This window comes from Sorex fumeus, unplaced genomic scaffold (assembly GCF_029834395.1).
Source record: "Sorex fumeus unplaced genomic scaffold, SorFum_2.1 ptg000265l, whole genome shotgun sequence".
NCBI classification, from domain to species: domain Eukaryota; kingdom Metazoa; phylum Chordata; class Mammalia; order Eulipotyphla; family Soricidae; genus Sorex; species Sorex fumeus.
The window spans coordinates 7,671,873-7,689,924 of record NW_026606322.1 but is presented as its reverse complement, the minus strand read 5'-3'; the positions used below and the strand labels follow the sequence as shown (position 1 = coordinate 7,689,924).

The 18,052-nt window shown below is 35.9% G+C and overlaps 1 protein-coding gene across 3 annotated transcripts in view; it reads right to left on the bottom strand.

Moving 5' to 3' along the window:
• Window positions 1-18,052, bottom strand: part of LSAMP (limbic system associated membrane protein) — a 1,342,850-nt gene that overhangs the window by 248,227 nt on the left and 1,076,571 nt on the right. For all 3 annotated transcript variants that reach the window (XM_056109462.1, XM_056109461.1, XM_056109463.1), the window contains one exon: window positions 12,458-12,583. In XM_056109462.1, the coding sequence (XP_055965437.1) occupies window positions 12,458-12,583 (126 nt within the window). The remainder of the gene's footprint in view (window positions 1-12,457; window positions 12,584-18,052) is intronic.

Here is an 18,052-nt window from a genome sequence, read left to right as displayed (position 1 = left end):
AGATTTCATTTCTAGGTGAGGTGAGTTCGGCAACATCTAGCTCTGTGCTTATTCCTGGTGCTTTGCTTAGGAATTGTCCCTGGCTTGGATCAGGACCCATTTATCATGCTGGGGATCCAACAGTGGTTGACCATGTGAAATCTTGCCTCTTAACCCCTGTGCTGTTTCTCCAGTCCCAAGATTAATCATTTATTAATAAATATTTAATTAAGAAGGAATACTAAAATATATTAAGCAAATAGATATTAAGAATATAGTGACGGAGTCACAGTCTATCAGGTAAGGCCCTTGGCTAACATTTGCCAACTCAGATTCCATCCCAGGCACCATATATGATATCCTAAGTGCCAACAGGAGTTTTCCCTAAACACAGAGTCAGGAGTAATTACTGAGTAATAACCAGGTGTTCCCACCAAGACAAAAAAAAGTCTAGTGATGACAATATAATAATAATGACAAATTATAGCATGATTTACAACTATGGATGTCAGCAAAACCAAACATTGAATAAGAAAATAAAAAACACAAATGATGAGGTAGAACAAAGGGGATTAATAGATATTTATGAAATGCTTCACTCCCAAACAGTAGGATTTACATTCTTTTCAAATGGCATACAGAACTTCTCAAAAAGAGAACATATGCTGGGACACTAAACAAGCGCCAATAAACTTGTGAAGATTGAAATCATAGCAGGTTCTTTTTCTGACCACAATTCTATAAAATTAGAACTAAACCACAAGAAGAATTTATAAAAACCTCAAACATGTGGAGACTAAACAACATGTTTCTCAGGAACCACTGAATCAACGAAGAAATTAGAGAATAAATTAAAAAGTACCTGATGACAAAGAAAAATTAAAACACAAGCTATCAGAACCAAAGAGAGAGCAAAATGGTGCTAAAGAAATTTAATAATGATAAGCACTGATAAATAAATAAGAAAAATAAAAAATACAACTCTTAAAGCAAACAGGCAGAGAACAACAGATAAAACCAGAAATTAATTGCCAAAACAATAAAAGTTAGGGTATAAATGAAGCACTGGAGCACTGTCCTCCCATTGTTCATCGATTTGCTGGAGCAGGCACCAGTAAGTTCTCCAATATGAGACTTGTTGTTACTGTTTTATATCGAATACACCACGGGGAGCTTGCCAGGCTCCGTGCGGGCGGGATACTCACGGTACCTTGCCAGGCTCTCCAAGAGGGATGGAGGAATTCAACCTGGGTAGGCCGCATGCAAGGCAAACACCCTACCCGCTGTGCTATAACTCCAGCCAAATGAATGAAATAGAGATAAAAATTATTAAAAAAAACAATAAAAATAAGTGCCAGTTATTTTAAAAATAAATAAAACTGATAAACTTTTAAGAAGACTCATAATGAAGAAATACACTAACAAAAAGAAATAAAAGAATAGAAAGCTCCACCTTTCTCTGAGAAATGCCGGAGAAATATTAAAAATTATGAGACTATTATGAATATCTAATAAACATATTTTATAGCCTCAAATAAATGGCTAATATATTTATATAAATACAGATTGCCAGAACTAAAATAAGAATTTTAATTATATACATAATATTATTATAGTATGAATCATAGGATGTTTTAACAATCATGGCACTGCATTAGAGATTCCTTTTTCAGGTTGACTCATTCTGTGAAGTGTTTGCTGTTGCCAAAATCAAGTCGAGCCTGAACCCTTGCCTCCTCAAATATAAATTTTTAAATGATTTTCACCAGATTCAGAAAATGCAGTTGACACTTCACTTCTTCAGATAAGGGTTGATTTTATATGTTTAAAATATATGTGATACAGTAAAAGAAAAATCTATAAATTATGAAGAGTATTGTTAAAGTTCAAACTGCAAGTACATTTTAACATCTGGCGTTTACCTAGAATAAGTAATTCATATGTTTATTCAATAAATATTTACCAAGCATTTCCTCTGTTCTAGGTACTATATGGGATTTACTCTCTTCTACAGTTAGAGCAAGCAGATGTATACTTTCATGAAGAAAATAGTTAGAAATTTGACAAATACTTGATACAATAATTGAGGCCAGAAGCTGTGAAAAGGGAAAAAAAAAACAATTACTAATAAGTGATTCATAAAGCGAATTTCAACAAATCTTATGTAATGTGAAGGTTCCAGAACTTTTTCTGTAGACAATGATAATGATAAAAGTCAGGTAAAAATGAGCAGTACAGGGTTGGAGAGATAGTTTAGCAGGTATGGTGCTTGTCATGCAAGCAACTGACGAGTTCAAAACAGCAATTCCATAGTTCCCTGAGCACTTCTAGAAGTACTTCTTCAGCCAGGAGTTATACCTGAGTATTTCCAGGTGAACCACCACCCCAACAATATGGATCAGTATAGGGTCAGAATGGGGAGGGTGCTTGTCTTGCACATAATGCACAGTTTTGTTCCGATCACCTATTTCGTTGATGGATTTTATCATAAATGGATGTTGGATTTTGTCCAAAGCTTCCTCTATCTTCAAGTTCATATGATTTCTACCTGCCCCATTAGGCTACTATGGCTTGCTGTTGTGTCCTTTAGTTCTTTCAGTTCATTTTGGATGGAATCTGTCATCCTCTGAATCAGTTCCTTGAGTTGGTTGAAATTCTCATCTGGCAATTGCTTAATTTCATTGGCAAGTGCTTGCGTAATTTTGATTGCCAGTGTAGTAAGCGTTTACTTCAGGTCCTCATTGACTAGGCTCGAGAGTTTTAATGGGCTTGAGGATTTGCCTGGGTTTCTATCTCTGTCTGAAACAGCAGCAGGCTTCCTTAGTTTCCCCATTGTTCCTTGAGTTTTATATGGGTTAATGTTCGCAGTTTAGATTCCCAGTTACTTGAGAACTGATTTGTTCACTTATTTATACAAGAGGGCTACTGATTATATCTCTGCTTTTCAGATTTTTTTTTCCCCTTTAGCGCTTTTGATCTAGTGACTCCATTTAGCTGAGTGAGATATGTTACTGTATAAGGTCAGTAAAGTATGGTTATCACAGACACTGGCTTCAATATGAAGAGTGTGTTCAGTAATAATCTTATGCCGATGTGAGTGCATCCATCCAAAGGTCTCGGGTACATGGTATTCTCTCTGGAGCCTGACTATGGGGAGCAGAGGGACAGAGTCCCATTGCCCCAAAGCATACCCTTGGAGGGCATAATTTTTTTTTTATCTGACTTTTTTTTCCCTTTATTTTATTTTATTTTATTTTTACAGTTGTAGATTTACAATTTTTTGTGCTTTGGTTTCAATTATACAATGATCAGATACCTATCCCTCCACCAGTGCCCATTTTCCACCACCATGGATAATATCCCTCCCACCCCCATCCCCCCATCCCCCCTGTCTCTGTGGCAGGGCAATCCCCTGTGTTCTCTCTCTCCTTTTGGGTGTTGTGGTCTGCAAAAGAGGCATTGAGTGGCAAACATGTTCAGTCCATAGTCTACTTTCGACATGCATCTCTGGAGGGCATAATTTTATTATTTTAATTTGTCGATTTTTTGTTACTGGGTAGTGCTTGTTTTTGAACATTGAAGGTCATTTTTAGTATCGTAGAACTTATTACCTTAAGCAACAGTTTCATAAAAACAAAAAGAAAGGGAGGAAGAAAGGAGGATCTCAAGTGGGTATGCTGAGATAAAGATAAAATATTAACACCAGTCTCATTACAGAACCTTTTGTTGTTGTCTTTGTATTGGAATAAACTAAAGCTGGTTAATGATGACATTGAGATAGTTTTTAATTCATCAATATTCCCCCAACTTACCATTATAAGGAATCTCTTTTATATCATTTTGGAGACCTCCCATGACTTAATGTTTGACAATATAGAATCAGTTACTGTGCTATTTCCAGAAATTTTAAGATTGGTCATCAGAAATCATGTGTTTAAATTCTGTAGTATTGTTTTTCTTTCTTTTTCGTTTCTTTGTTTTTGTCTTGGGCCACACCAACTGCGATCAAAGCTTACTACCTACTCTGAGTTCAGAGGTCACTCCTGGTGGTGCTCAGGGGACAATATGTTTTTCTGAGTATTGAAGCCAATTTGTCTGTCTGCATGCAAGGTGAATGCCTTACCTGTTGTTGCCCTAGAATCTTAATTTTTGGAATAATCCATTTTTCTTTTTATTGAATCACTATGAGATTGATCATTACAACTTTGTTCACGATTGCATTTCAGTCATGCAATGTTCCAACACCCATCCCTTCACTAGTGAAATATTTCAGCACAGTGTCCCCAGTTTCCCTCCCAAACCTTCAAGTTACCCCCAATCCCAGTCTGCTTCTATGGCAGGCACCTCTCTTCTCTCTCTGTCTTTCTCATTATTTCTCTCAATTTAGGCATTATGGGTTGCAATACATGCTGAAAAATTATAAATGACCCAAATTTCTTATTGGCAATATTACCAAAAATGAAGTATACACATACTTGACTTGTACATAACAGAAAATATGCATGAGAAAATATGTTTTTTAACTAACTTTATGATATTAACATACAAGTAACTACTATACTGGGGAAGGATATTTCTAGGTATATACTACGACGGAATCTTTAAAACCAATGTCTATGGAAGTAAAAAGGAAATACAGCAAGCAATATTTTTCCTTATATTTTTTGTTTATTGAAAAAATAGAAAACTAGAATATTAAAAAGTAAAGAGAAATAATGTGTGCTAGAAATGAGCTTTAAATATTAAAAAGAAACCCAGCATAACTAAACACTAACATTACAGCTTCACATAAAGATACTTGCCTGAATTCTTAAATACACTATTATATATGTCTTTTTCTATTCCTGGAATATTCTTTCCTTCCCTATTTTCTTGGCAAGGTCCCATTCATCCTTGAGCTCTCCATATAAGCTCCCCTCAGGGGCACTTTGCTGGCTTTGCAGATTTCACTATATGGCCCTGTTTTATTATTTTATTGAATGCTATAATTTTCCTTCATACTGTATAAATCCAATTAAGTGATTATTCATGCAATTATTAGTTTAATGCCCTGCTTTCTTGGTGAACTATAAGCTTCATTTGTTCAGGGACCATGTCTGTACTTGCTCTTTATTCTGTCCTTTTAAAGGGTGAGCACTCTATAATTTTTTTTTTTTGCCAAGTAAAGAAATTGCGAGATGGAGATAAGATTGATCTGAATATAGTTCTGTGCTTATAGATAGTATGTTTTAAAACCAATATGAGTAAGACATCAATGTGCAAAGATAGCACAAACTATATTTTTCTTGTGTTGTAAAGAATATAATGGAAACAGTGAAATACAAATAGAACATAAAGCAATGAATAGAGCAAATATAGTAATAATTTTTGTTAATATCACCACTCTGTGGTCAATAATCTTTACCTGCAAAGTACACAGGTATGTTTCTTTCATAAACATATAAAGTGATGATGGTTTTACAGAATGTTTTGGAAGGTCCACAAAGAAAATCCCAGGGAAAGAAAGTAATAAAACTTACAACATAAATTATATATTTTCTGTGTGAAATGTGACATCATCTCATTATAATATGATCACGAATAGTGGTTACTCACAGAATGAATGGCTGGAATCCAACTTGAAGTGACACCTTTATTTTAACACTATATATTTCTCCCAGACACATGCGGAGAAAGCTTAGGATAAACACATTAATAAATGGATGAGTTATAAAATTAGAAGTAGGAAAGACATGTCTCTATTACAAATGGAGTTCAAGAGTACTAGCAAGCAAGAAATCAAAGTTGGAAATTAATTAAGACAATCTGCGAACAAGTGATTAAAACCAAAAACCCAATGAGAAATGCGGTTTCACGATCCTTCAAGTTTTCTTAACTCGTCTTAGCACAATGTTTTCCCATATACTAAATATTTCTAAGTAAGATGTCTAAAATCTGCTGATGTCAAATTTGTTTCATGAGTTGGACAAGATAATTGAACAGAACCTGCTAAGCTGTCTTCAGTCGCAAGCGCTAAATCCTTGGTGTGTCTTTTGCAGTATTCAGGTATAGAAAGTTACCAAGGCTGTAAAATATTTTTGTAAAAATCAAATGCATTAAAACGTTCTCTGTAACTCTGAGCAATCCTGACACCGCAGGATTCGCACTCGATAAAGGGATTTGCTTTGGAATACAAGGAGAATGATTTAGAATAACAGTTAAATGAAGATAGGAGCAGCATTGACCACTGAAGGAGATAAAACTGCCTATAGGAAAGTCAGGTGATGGTACAATTGACCTCTAGACTTACAAAATTGCTGGATAGCAATAGGTTGTCCTTCCTCCTCCTGCAGGGAGCTTAGGTTTATTGAGGCACTCCCACAACAGTGCTCCTGAGACACACCTAATTCTATCAGGCACTAATAATCCCATATTGCTTTTTTCTTTCCTTTATGCCACTTGCATGGTTTAGCAATGTCCTTTTTGTATAGACACTGGAAGACAGTTCATTCTATGCTTTGTAACATGGGACTTAAAAAGGCCCTCCTGTTGATCATCGATTTGCTCGAGCAGGCCCAGTAACGTCTCCATTGGAGACTTTGTTGTTACTGTGTTTGGCATATCGAATACGTCACGAGGAACTTGCCAGGCTCTGCCGTGCGGGCGAGATACTCTCGGTAGCTTGCCAGGCTCTCCGAGAGGGGCAGAGGAATCGAACTCAGGTCAGCCATGTTGGCTGGGTGCAAGGTAAACGCCCTACCGCTGTGCTATCGCTCCAGCTCCATGGGACTTAATGGACTCCAAACTGATATTTACTCTGGGGCATCCATATTTACTTGACTTACGTCTTAGTTGCCCTTAGTTCCTAGCACTTCAAAAGCAGAGTCCTGATGAAGGGACTGATTGGACCCAGGGCAAGCTATAAGCTACTCTGGCATTGAAAGGGGACAAACTAATTATCATAAGTAAAATAAGTTAAGACCATGGTCATGGAACAAACTCTGTCATGACCCAAAAAAGAAGAAACTGAATAAGGACCATGCCTGGGTTAGGAATGACTAACTTGGCCTGAGGACTGTGGTCTGGAATATATAATGAGATATCCCAGGAAGACCCAATCTTTAAGCTTAATATATCTCTAACTGTGTTCATACAAAATGACTAGAAATATTATAAGAAGTAAATTTCTATGATTGTTTAAATGGATTGCTAGCTGAGGAAAGGAGAAAGCAATATACCCTAGATGGAATCCCACCCTCGAGTACATGTCCCTCGTAATCTGGAGTCCTGAACTCTCAGATGAGATTTTTACCCTTGAGTTAATCTTCTAGGATTTCCCCTGAAGGAGTGGCTTTACACTGCTTGTTGTTTTTTTTTTTTCCCTTTATTTTATTTTTTTTTTTAAAGTTGTAGATTTACAATTTTTTGTGCTTTGGTTTCAATTATACAATGATCAGATACCCATCCCTCCACCAGTGCCCATTTTCCACCACCATGGATAATATCCCTCCCACCCCCATACCCCCATCCCCCCTGTCTCTGTGGCAGGGCAATCCCCTGTGTTCTCTCTCTCCTTTTGGGTGTTGTGGTCTGCAAAAGAGGCATTGAGTGGCAAACATGTTCAGTCCATAGTCTACTTTCGACATGCATCTCCCCTCCTGGGAGGATCCTCCAAACATCCTTTATTTGGTGCTCCCTTCTCTATCTAAACAGCCCTTTCCTCTAGGATACCCGGCTGGCCTCTAAGTTATGGAGTAATCCTCCTGGTGCTGATTGCTTGTTGTTATGACAATGTTTAACCCCACCTATGTGTACCCCACCCTTCATGATTTCTATATAATTATGCTGTAAGGAGAAAGAGGGAACAAGGAGAGGACTTTGAGGGCTACAAGAAGACTACGTTGATGGAACTATGATGACTGGGAGACCAAAACCAAAACTACGGCTATGATTATGATACAAGGGAGAGGTCAGACTATGCTGGGGAGGAGAGAGAAATTTCCTACTACCAACCAGCCCTGGGCCCTGTTTCTCTGTTCCCAGGTGCTTCGTCCATCCATCTCCTTGATCTGGCCGCCCAACACCCACTCGTGCCCATGCTTTCTCTTGGAAACTCACTTGAACGTATAACTTAATTAAGGTAGAAAATAGGTCACCTTTAATGAAAACATATGTCACACATCATTTTAGCTACATAGAACAACTGAAAAGGAGAAAAATGAAAGAAATCAGAAATATAAGAAAGGAAAACCTAGGTACAAAAAGATAATACAGGGTTGGGTGCTTGCCCTGCATGCAGCCAACCTGGGTTCCATCCCTGACACTGCATATTACCCTTCAAGTACTTCCAGGAGTGATCCCTGAGCACTGAGCCAGAACAAATAAGTCCTGAGCACAGCAAGTATGCTCACACAACCCCTACCACCCCTCAAGTAAAAAGGGGGAAAAAAGAAAGGCATCAATGGCTTCTGCAAGATAGGTGGGTATTTTGATTTTGTATCAATCAATGAAAGATTCACCGCTCCTCCAATTTCCCTCTTTAAAAACATTTGCTGGTGATTTTAAATGTCAAAATGAAGAGAAAATAAAATGATCCAACTAAAAATAAATGAAAAAGAACCGAGGGAAAGGTAATAAATATTCTTTATTTTCTAAAAATATATCTTACACCCTTTTCCTTCCCCCTGCCATGCCTTCAAATGACAAGTAATCAGGTACCTGTGAATCTTCCTGGCATCTTTCCCCTTTCGGGCTCTACGGCCCTGTGGGGTCGAGCTAATTACAGGTACATTTCCTCTGTAAGGCAGTCACACTCTGTCCTGTTGAAGGTACAATTAATAATTGAACAAAGCCAGCTTGGCTTTTTCTTTTTTTTTTTCCCCTTCTCTTGGCTAAGGGTTGCAGTCAGCTTTGCTGTCACATAGGGAACGAATTCTCTTCTTTGGGCATATTTAAGAAAGGATTCATGTTAGAGGTTGAAAGGAATCATCTCCCATTTCCAAATTTTGAAAGAGAGGGAGAAAAACTCACAACCCATCTCCCCCCAAAAGTCTCGTTTTCTTTATAGAACAGAGAAAATCAGATTTTTCTCTCCTGTTATCAGAAATATGATTATGATCAGGTGGCTATTTAGGTCAGATGTAAAAGAGATGAAAGTGTAGTCTTGGGAATTAATACCCATTGTAAGAAAGAATTGGAGTCAGTCTTTGAGTCTGTGAATGCAGCAGGGAGCTAGTTTTGCCTTTACCAGAATAGAATTTGACCCACAGAGAGATACTAGAGGATTATAGGAGAATAAAGTTCTTTCCCTTGAGGTGTCTTTGGTATTGTGATGAAGGATGCCGCTAAATCCCAAGGGGATATCTAGGTCCTGAGTCCCAAGCAATGAACCTTGGGACTCTGGTGCCCCAACCAAACTCTGGTTCAGAGATCTCTAAACTTTTCTGTTAACGGTCAGCTAGAAAATATTTTAATAAGCCATCTCTATTACTTTGTTTTTTTGGGGGGGTCACACCGGCGGTGTTTAGGGGTTGCTCCTGGTTCTACACTCAGGAATTACTCCTGGCAGTGCTCAGGGGATGATATGGGATGCTGGGAATCGAACCCAGGTCGGCCGCATGCAAGGCAAACGCCCTACTCGCTGTGCTATTACTCCAGCCCCTCTCTATTACTTTAGACTGCTGTTTTAGACCCAAAACAGTCTTCGACAATATTTAAATGAATTATTATAACTGTACTTTAATTAAACTTTATTTATGGACACTGAAATTTGAATGTTCAACATGTGTGGCATATTATCAAAGTAATTTTACAATTTGAAAGCAACTCTTATCATGTAGGCAATATGAATCGGGACAGAATGAATTTTGCACACACATGTAGTATGATTGTACACCTGTGGTTTGATTATAAAACTGATTCCCAGCTGATCTGGCAATAAATAGGATTGTTTCTCTGAGTGCACATGAGAGCTGCTTTTTCTCAAGAGGATATGCTCTCACTTCTCTTTCATAACCATAAGTTACAACATGTTTATTCAGGATTTAAATCAGACGTACATTAAAATTAGAAAGTTTATTAGTTAACCAAGCAGATCTAAACTCTTACCTAAGCATGGAGAAGCTCTAAACTAAGTATCTCAGAAATGTTTAGAACTTAAATTATAAAATAAAATGTATCTTGGGGTTCATAAGAATAATATCATTATTTTCTTAAACACAAATAAAAATTCTACTATTTTCCAGTAAACATAAAGATATTTGTCTTTTCAATTAATGCTGATAATTTACTGATTATAACTTGAATATAACTTATATTTTTCTATCTTCTGTTCTTTTATCTAGTACTTGTACAAATAGAATTATTATAAACTATATTTCATATAGACATTTAAATTATTACAAAATAACTTAAAGACATTAAAAAAGATGAGATGAAGTTATTATAGTTTGCTTAAATTCTATTTTATAAAGGTACAGTTATGCATGATTTTTATATTTTTTATGTAATGGTTAAACATTTGGTTCTGTTTTCTAATGTCAGTATATTAATTATGTCATATACAAGTCATATGTATAACATATAAAATTACTTATTTAATTCATTAAAAAGAAAATTTAGAAGAGAATAGAGAATTGGAAAACCAATTCCTCAAATGACCATTTCAAAAGGATACTAATGAAATTAAAATCTCAAAAACTTTATTGCAATAAATGTAATGACTTTAGATGATCTCTGATAAAATCTTAAATATGTTTCAATAACTTTTATACTAAACAGTCATTCAGTAAATGCAAATCTATTTGAGTCAAGAGTAAGTGGTGTGGGAATGAAGAATACTATAATTCCATGTAATCTTTGGCGGTTTAATTTAATTAAAGAGAATTGTGTATGATATCTAGAGTTCACACTTTAGACAATCCTCCATAAATTTTTTCTTATGTGATGTAAAAAATGGGGCTGATAGGAAATGAGTTTGAGGTTGATCTTCAAAGTGCCTCTGTATTACATTATATATTACCAGTGAATGACAAAGCAATACGTATTAATCATAAGCCTGCTTTGGAGTGAAATTTGAAGAAATACACCTTTAATAAGTAAAGTTGCTTAAATAAGAGACAAGTTCATGAGTGAAGAGATATAGCAGGTAAGGTACTTGTCCTGTACTCAGCCAGCTGGATTCAATTTCTGGCACACATCCCCTGAGCCTCAGGAGTGAGCAAGAAGTGATCCCTAAGTGCACAGCCAGAAGTAAGCCTTAACCATTGTCAAGTGTGGCCCAAAAACCAGAGATACAGAAAGAGAGAGAGAGAGAGAGAGAGAGAGAGAGAGAGAGAGAGAGAGAGAGAAAGAGACAGACAGACAAACAGAGACAGAGAGAATTCCATAGGTGGACCAAATTTCAACTGAAAAATTAATTTGAGACTAATATAAAACAAAACCCATATTTTCGCCCCACCAAATATAGAGATTTTTAAAAATACTATAAGTAAATAATACCCCAATCTTTTAAGTATAACTCTGTGTATTCATGCATATTTGGCTATACGTATTTTCATTGTACACATACCAAAATGTATATTTTTTACAAAACTTCTGGAAGTATAAAACAAAAAAAATATCTTATGTAAAGAAGTTAAGAGTTGGAGACTACCCAAAATCAATGATATCTTGAAAGAATAACTAGTATAGAAATATCTTTCTAAAAAATGTTTTATTAAAAAATATAAGGTTAATTATCCACAAATATAGTGTCATTTGTGGAAAAAGTTACTGCATGTTTAAAAAAACTACAGAGCAGTGAAGAATATATGAAGTATATATCATTCCAAAATAATTGGTGGGATATTTAAATGAAGCTTTAAAAGAAACAGGGTATTGAACATGACTGTTAGAATGACGTAAGTAGGTAGGTAGGGGAAAGAGGGGATTCAGAAGACATTCCTGGGAAATTATTTTCTGGCTTTTACTGATCTAGTTTCAATAATAGGCTCTAATGACTTCATATACTTTAGTCTATAACACCTTTACATTGTTAATTACTAAGAGCAAGATATCAGGATTCACAACTTTCTATTATTCCCGATTGTTCACAAAGTGCTACATAGAATATTAGTTTGTACTAGGTATTAGAAGACTAATAATTAAAGACAATGATAAACAAAAGATATACAAAGAACTACATAAACTACACCATGAAAACATTGCTCCTAGACAATTAAGCTTCAAACAAAAATGCATTTTAGACATAGTATTAGTCTTTTGTTACTTTGGAGAGTTGTTCTAATGAGAAGTAAATAAAATCTGTATCTGTAGTTAGTACACAGAATTTATAGAGATAGACACACAAAAAACGACTAGGCGAATCCTAAATTAATCCTCTATCGCCATTAGCATTTTAATAATAAGCTATAAACTTGACTTTAGGATTCAGTGAAATATCAATAGCCGAGGACATGTTTGTAAAACTGCGTGTATCCTGCGACTGCAGGTTGCTTACCAGTCGGTGTAAGGTGTCTCCAGGTGATAACAGGCTCAGGACGGCCATTTGCCATGCAGACCAGGGTCACGTTGCTGCCCTCATTCACAGTGACATCCGAGGAGATGTTAGAGATCTTTGGTGGAACTGGAAAGACAAAACAAGTAGAATGTGTAATAATATCAGTACAAGGAAATGTGTTCCATTGGTGTAGATAAAGCTCCCTGAGGCATATTTGATATGCCAAAAACGGAAGCAACAAGTCTCACAATGGAGACGTTAATGGTGCCTGCTTGAGCAAATCGATGAACAATGGGAGGACAGTGCTACAGTGGTACAATGGTGTAGGTAAGTATAGCACTGTTCTCCTGTTGTTCATCGATTTGCTTGAGCGGGCCCAGTAACGTCTTCATTGTGAGACTTATTACTGTGCTTGGCATATCCAATATGTCATGGGTAGCTTGCCAGGCTTTGCTGGGCGGGCAAGATACTCTTGGTAGCTTGCCGGGCTCTCCGAGAGGGGCAGAGGAATCGAACCCATCACGGGCAGGCCAGCCGGGTGCAGGGCAAACACCCTACCACTGTGCTATCACTCCAGCCCTGAAGGTAAGTATAAGTGGAAATTTTGAGTTAAGTGCTTTTACGACTTAAGTGACTTGAAATCTTGTGCTAAGAGCCAAGCTCCCTTGTAACTTCCTTTAAAATTCAGAAACCAGATGAAAGGTGTGGGTGTTACAATAGCCCCTGATGCCACAGAGTGTGACTGAAACATGTCTCCCAGCCTCTCCCACAAATAAAGAAAAACATGAGTTTCACTACAAGGTGTGAATTGCCTCCTTATGACCCAGTGTTGTAAAAACACAAAAGGGGCCAAAGAGATAGTACAGTGGATAAGGCACTCGCCTTGCACATGGCCAACGGGGGTTCAATCCCCAGCATCCCATGTAGGCGCTAATGCAAGATCAGGAAAGAGTCCTAAGTTCAGAGCCAAAAGTAACCCCTGAGCATCTCTGGGTGTGGCCCCATCCAAAAAATGAACACAGGGTCGTATACAGAAAATATCGTAGTTGTCTTTTATTAGAACGGGTCTAATTTGGATATTAAAGAGTACAGACCACTTATAGATATTAAAAACAAACATTTATTTGTCACAGTGCTGTCTACATTATTTCCTTTCGCTTGTGTAATGTGTATGTATCTTTTCCCCAAATAACAGGAAATGAAAAGCAATAATCTAGTATGACTTGTTTTCGTTTCGCTATTAACATACCCAGTAAGGTAGTCAAGGAGGTAGTTTATGGGTCAGGGGTGCATGTAAGGCCCCTCGTTTGACATCTGGTACTGAATGACCTTCCCCATTCTAAACACGCCCCTGATATAGTCTAGGTCATCTCTGAGCACTATACGGATGAGTCTGGGGGCGACCAGCATGGCTAGGCCTAAGAGACACACCGCATCACTGTGCCCTAGCATTGAAGACTGGTTGGCTGAATGTTGCTAGGGGGAAGCCCCCAATTTCCGTCCACTCTTGCCTAAGACAAATAAATCCATTATATATATGGTTGTAATTCCTCAATAAATATATCTGGTAAAACATTAAAGCAATTATTTATTTTTTTTATTAGTACCTTTTAATCTAGCCATATATAGAATCTCTTGGTTAACCTACAATAGCATGCTTCTAAATATCATCTTGGTGTGTGACAGAAATGATGTACTCTATAGTTTATAAACTGAATGAATGAAACTATTTCATAGTGTTGTAGACATTATATTAAAATATTATGTATTCATTTACATTATAAAATATCTATAAAATATACAGTTCTTTATACTTGTTATTTATATATATATTTATCAAAAGTATAATCACTTAATCTTAAAAAAAATTAAAAGTATACATTATAAAAAAAATTAAAAGTATACATTATAAAATATTATTAGTTCTAGCAACACCACCACCATTAGCAATTGTGGCTAACCTAACACTTACCCTTGTAAGACCCTATGCATAAGACAATATGAGAATGATCTCAATACCCCTTAGTGTAAGGATATTATATACTAACTTGGTACACTGAGATATAGATAGGTCTAGATGAAAAGAAAATATATTTGAATCTAGGCTGACTCCAATGCACATGTCCTGAAGCACTACTTCAAAGAAACTTAATATTTACAATCCAGGATACCAGATGGTTGAAAATGATGGAAATTACTTTTTGGTGATGTGAGAAATGAGTCCCCAGGGGCTAGCTGTATTGTTGTCTGGCTTCCTTCATTAGTGTTCTGGATGGCAACGTAAGATTTCATATTGGTAGGCTTAAGTGGGAAGTGAATTACTTACAAACTTCATCATCATGGAAGTTATACACTGATTAAAAGAGCAGAATTTTTTGTTTTGTTGCAATTTTTCTTCCTTATTTTTATGATTTTCAGTTGCTTATGTTATTCCTGAGAAAGGATGTCAGCAAGTGGGAAGATGACAAGAGAGCATGAAGGAATCCAAAAAGAAAAGGTTCTGAATTTTTAGATTTGTCTAGGGACTCTGTAGCATGTATCTGTTTGGATATGCTGATGGTGCTTGGGCAACTTACCAGGATAGAGTATCAGGATGATTCCTATTATGTGTACAATTCCCTACATAATACTAACTGATAAGACCTCTTGGTTGGAACCATTGAATCCGAATTAAACTCAGTGGTTGGTATTCACAACGTTGACTCCCACTAATTAGCCACTTCTTTGTAGAGTTAATAATATCTTTCTGATCTTCACGGTTAAGGATTATTTTCATGTCTCATACTCAAATTTGCAATATAGTCTTCCAGTTTTTAAGAATGAAGACATTAAAGCTTATACTCATTTTATAAGTAAGAACTTGAAGTACAAGAAGGAACAATGTTTTGTTAAGGGCAAGTCTATAAGAAATATGGCAAAGTTTAGAATGCAGTGATCATGTTGTTTATTTATTCTTTCATTTAATGTTCACCGTTTCTAACATCCTTCTGAGAATACATATATCCCAAACATCTAAAAATAAATAAAACTTTTCCAAATGGCAGAAAAAAATCTCCAGTGGTCAAGTTCCCAGAAAATTGTTACCTATGATAAAATTTTTTCATATTACTGATTTTTATAAGAGGATATATAGAAATGACTTTGCTTTTAAATGGCATGAATAATAAACCCCTTGTTCAATGTTATATAGACAGTGTAAAACTGAAAATAAAATATACAGTAATTGATTTCAGGGATGATTTATTCACCAAACCATATTGTTTCTCTTCATCAAGAACAATATACTGAAATCAAAGGTCTCAAATGATGGAGATACAGAAAGTGTGCTGAACAATTAAAAATTTAATCATGTTGCTATTGTAACCCACCTTCTTATGATTCATTAAATCAGAATATGCATAACCGTCAGAATCTATTTTTCCTTATGTGAGTATTATGTGAGTATTCTGTAACCTGATTAGTCTTGTGAGTATTGTATAACGTGATTAGTCTCATTGCCTGTAAAATAAATTCAGGTACCACAGAGCTAGGACATAAGACTTGGATGTGACAGGTGCTAGTTCAATTAGTTCAATGTCTGGTACCACATAGTCCTTCAGTATTGCTGGGACATCCCTAGAGCCCCCTGAGCACCTTGAGATTGGCCCTGGTAATACAGCACCATAGGGCCTGGGTAGCATTTAGACTGCCCTTAGGCCCAGTTGACTGAAAATTACTGAAAAGATCCATAAGGTACTCTGGGTATCAGGTGGGGAGACCCCTCAGAAAACAATATTAATAAATTATAACTTAATTGAATAAAACCCAATTCAATATGGCTTCATACATTACCTATGACCGGCCTTTCTTTGGTCAAATAGTTTATGCATTCTATATGTTTCATCATGCATTCAGATAAAATTACTTTTGGTTCTAAATTTACTCCGTGATTTTTAATATTCTATACATTTCCCTTTTTTACCTTACTGTTTTTATTTATATATAAATTATATATTTACATTCATATTTATTTTATCGTTTTTATTTCTATATGCATTATTTATATAAACTTGATTTATATTTTTCACTTAGGCACTATGATTTACAAAGCTGTTAATAGAATTTCAGGTATGCAAATATAAATTTAAACACCATATACATTATATATAGTATATTTAAAATCTAAAGTCTATTAGGGCCCTCCCATTGATCATCGATTTGCTCGAGCGGGCCCAGTAACGTCTCCATTGGAGACTTTGTTGTTACTGTGTCTGGCATATCGAATACTCTCGGTAGCTTGCCGGGCTCTCTGAGAGGGGCGGAGGAATCGAACTCGGGTCAGCCATGTTGGCCGCTTGTAAGGCAAACGCCCTACCCGCTGTGCTATCGCTCCAGCCCAAAGTCTATTATAGATTTATAATTTAAATATGTCTATATATATATTTAGAGTTTAGTTTTTTAAAATTTTATATTAGGGAAGGTGGGCCATACTAAATGTACTCATGGCACTGTAGGGTTGAATCCTGGTAGTGCTCAGGGAACCATCTATGGTTCCAGGAATTAAATGTCATTTGATCACATGCATAACAAGTGTCTTACCAGCTCTAACACTGTATATTTCAGCTCTCCATGTGATTATCCCGTTCACTCTTTTATGTTTCAGCTTGTCAAATTGTATTCACATTTTTTCCTGGGAAACTGTTTTGTCATCCTCTACCTTCTTCTACTAGCTTCCAACATTATATGAAAAAAATACTCATCCTATTTTTTCACACTAACATTGAGATTTCTCTACACTAGTCTTGAATCATAATTTTTGTATTACTTGTTTATGCCCATCACAAAACTAGAGAGGACATTTTTTGATCCCTGCGTCATAAAGAGCTTGCTATTTGGAATATTATAGGTTTTCAATGACTATATTTAAAAAAAGGATACTTCTTAGCTATTTTTTTCTGAGTTTAAGAAGTTATCTCATTGAATATTTATCAGAATGAAGAATGACTTAAATTTAAATTAAATTTAATTTAATCTGAAACACATTACCAATATTTGTTTAACTACTCCTTTTATCATCTATTTCAATATAAGCTCCTTTGACTCAATGAAGAAAGTTAAACAGGGGGAATACAATTATATTTTTCAGGGCTATAGAAAAGTATTACAAATTCAAAGCCCACCACTTTCTCAGTTAAGAACTTTTCTGTCTTGACTTCTAGTTATCTTTTCTGTAAGAGCCACTTGTGGGCACACACATGTTAGTGTGTAGAGTTTAATAAGTCTGACTTTCCTGTAGTAACTGATGAAGCTCATATTCATCATTATTAATAATATTAAGCACAATTCAAAGATTTTATTCTATCACATCTTAAAATATCACATCTTAAAATCTTTTAAAATATTTAGGAAGTAAATATATATATATATATATATATGTACTCATTATCACTGTCATTTTATAGATTTGGACACAGGGAACAAAAATAGGTACAAGTTACAAAGCCAATGATTAACAGAGTTCAGACCAATATCTTCCTTATTTCCTTAATATGAGTTATTTTGGGCTGGAGTGATAGCACAGTGGTAGGGCGTTTGCCTTGCGCGCAGCCAGCCCGG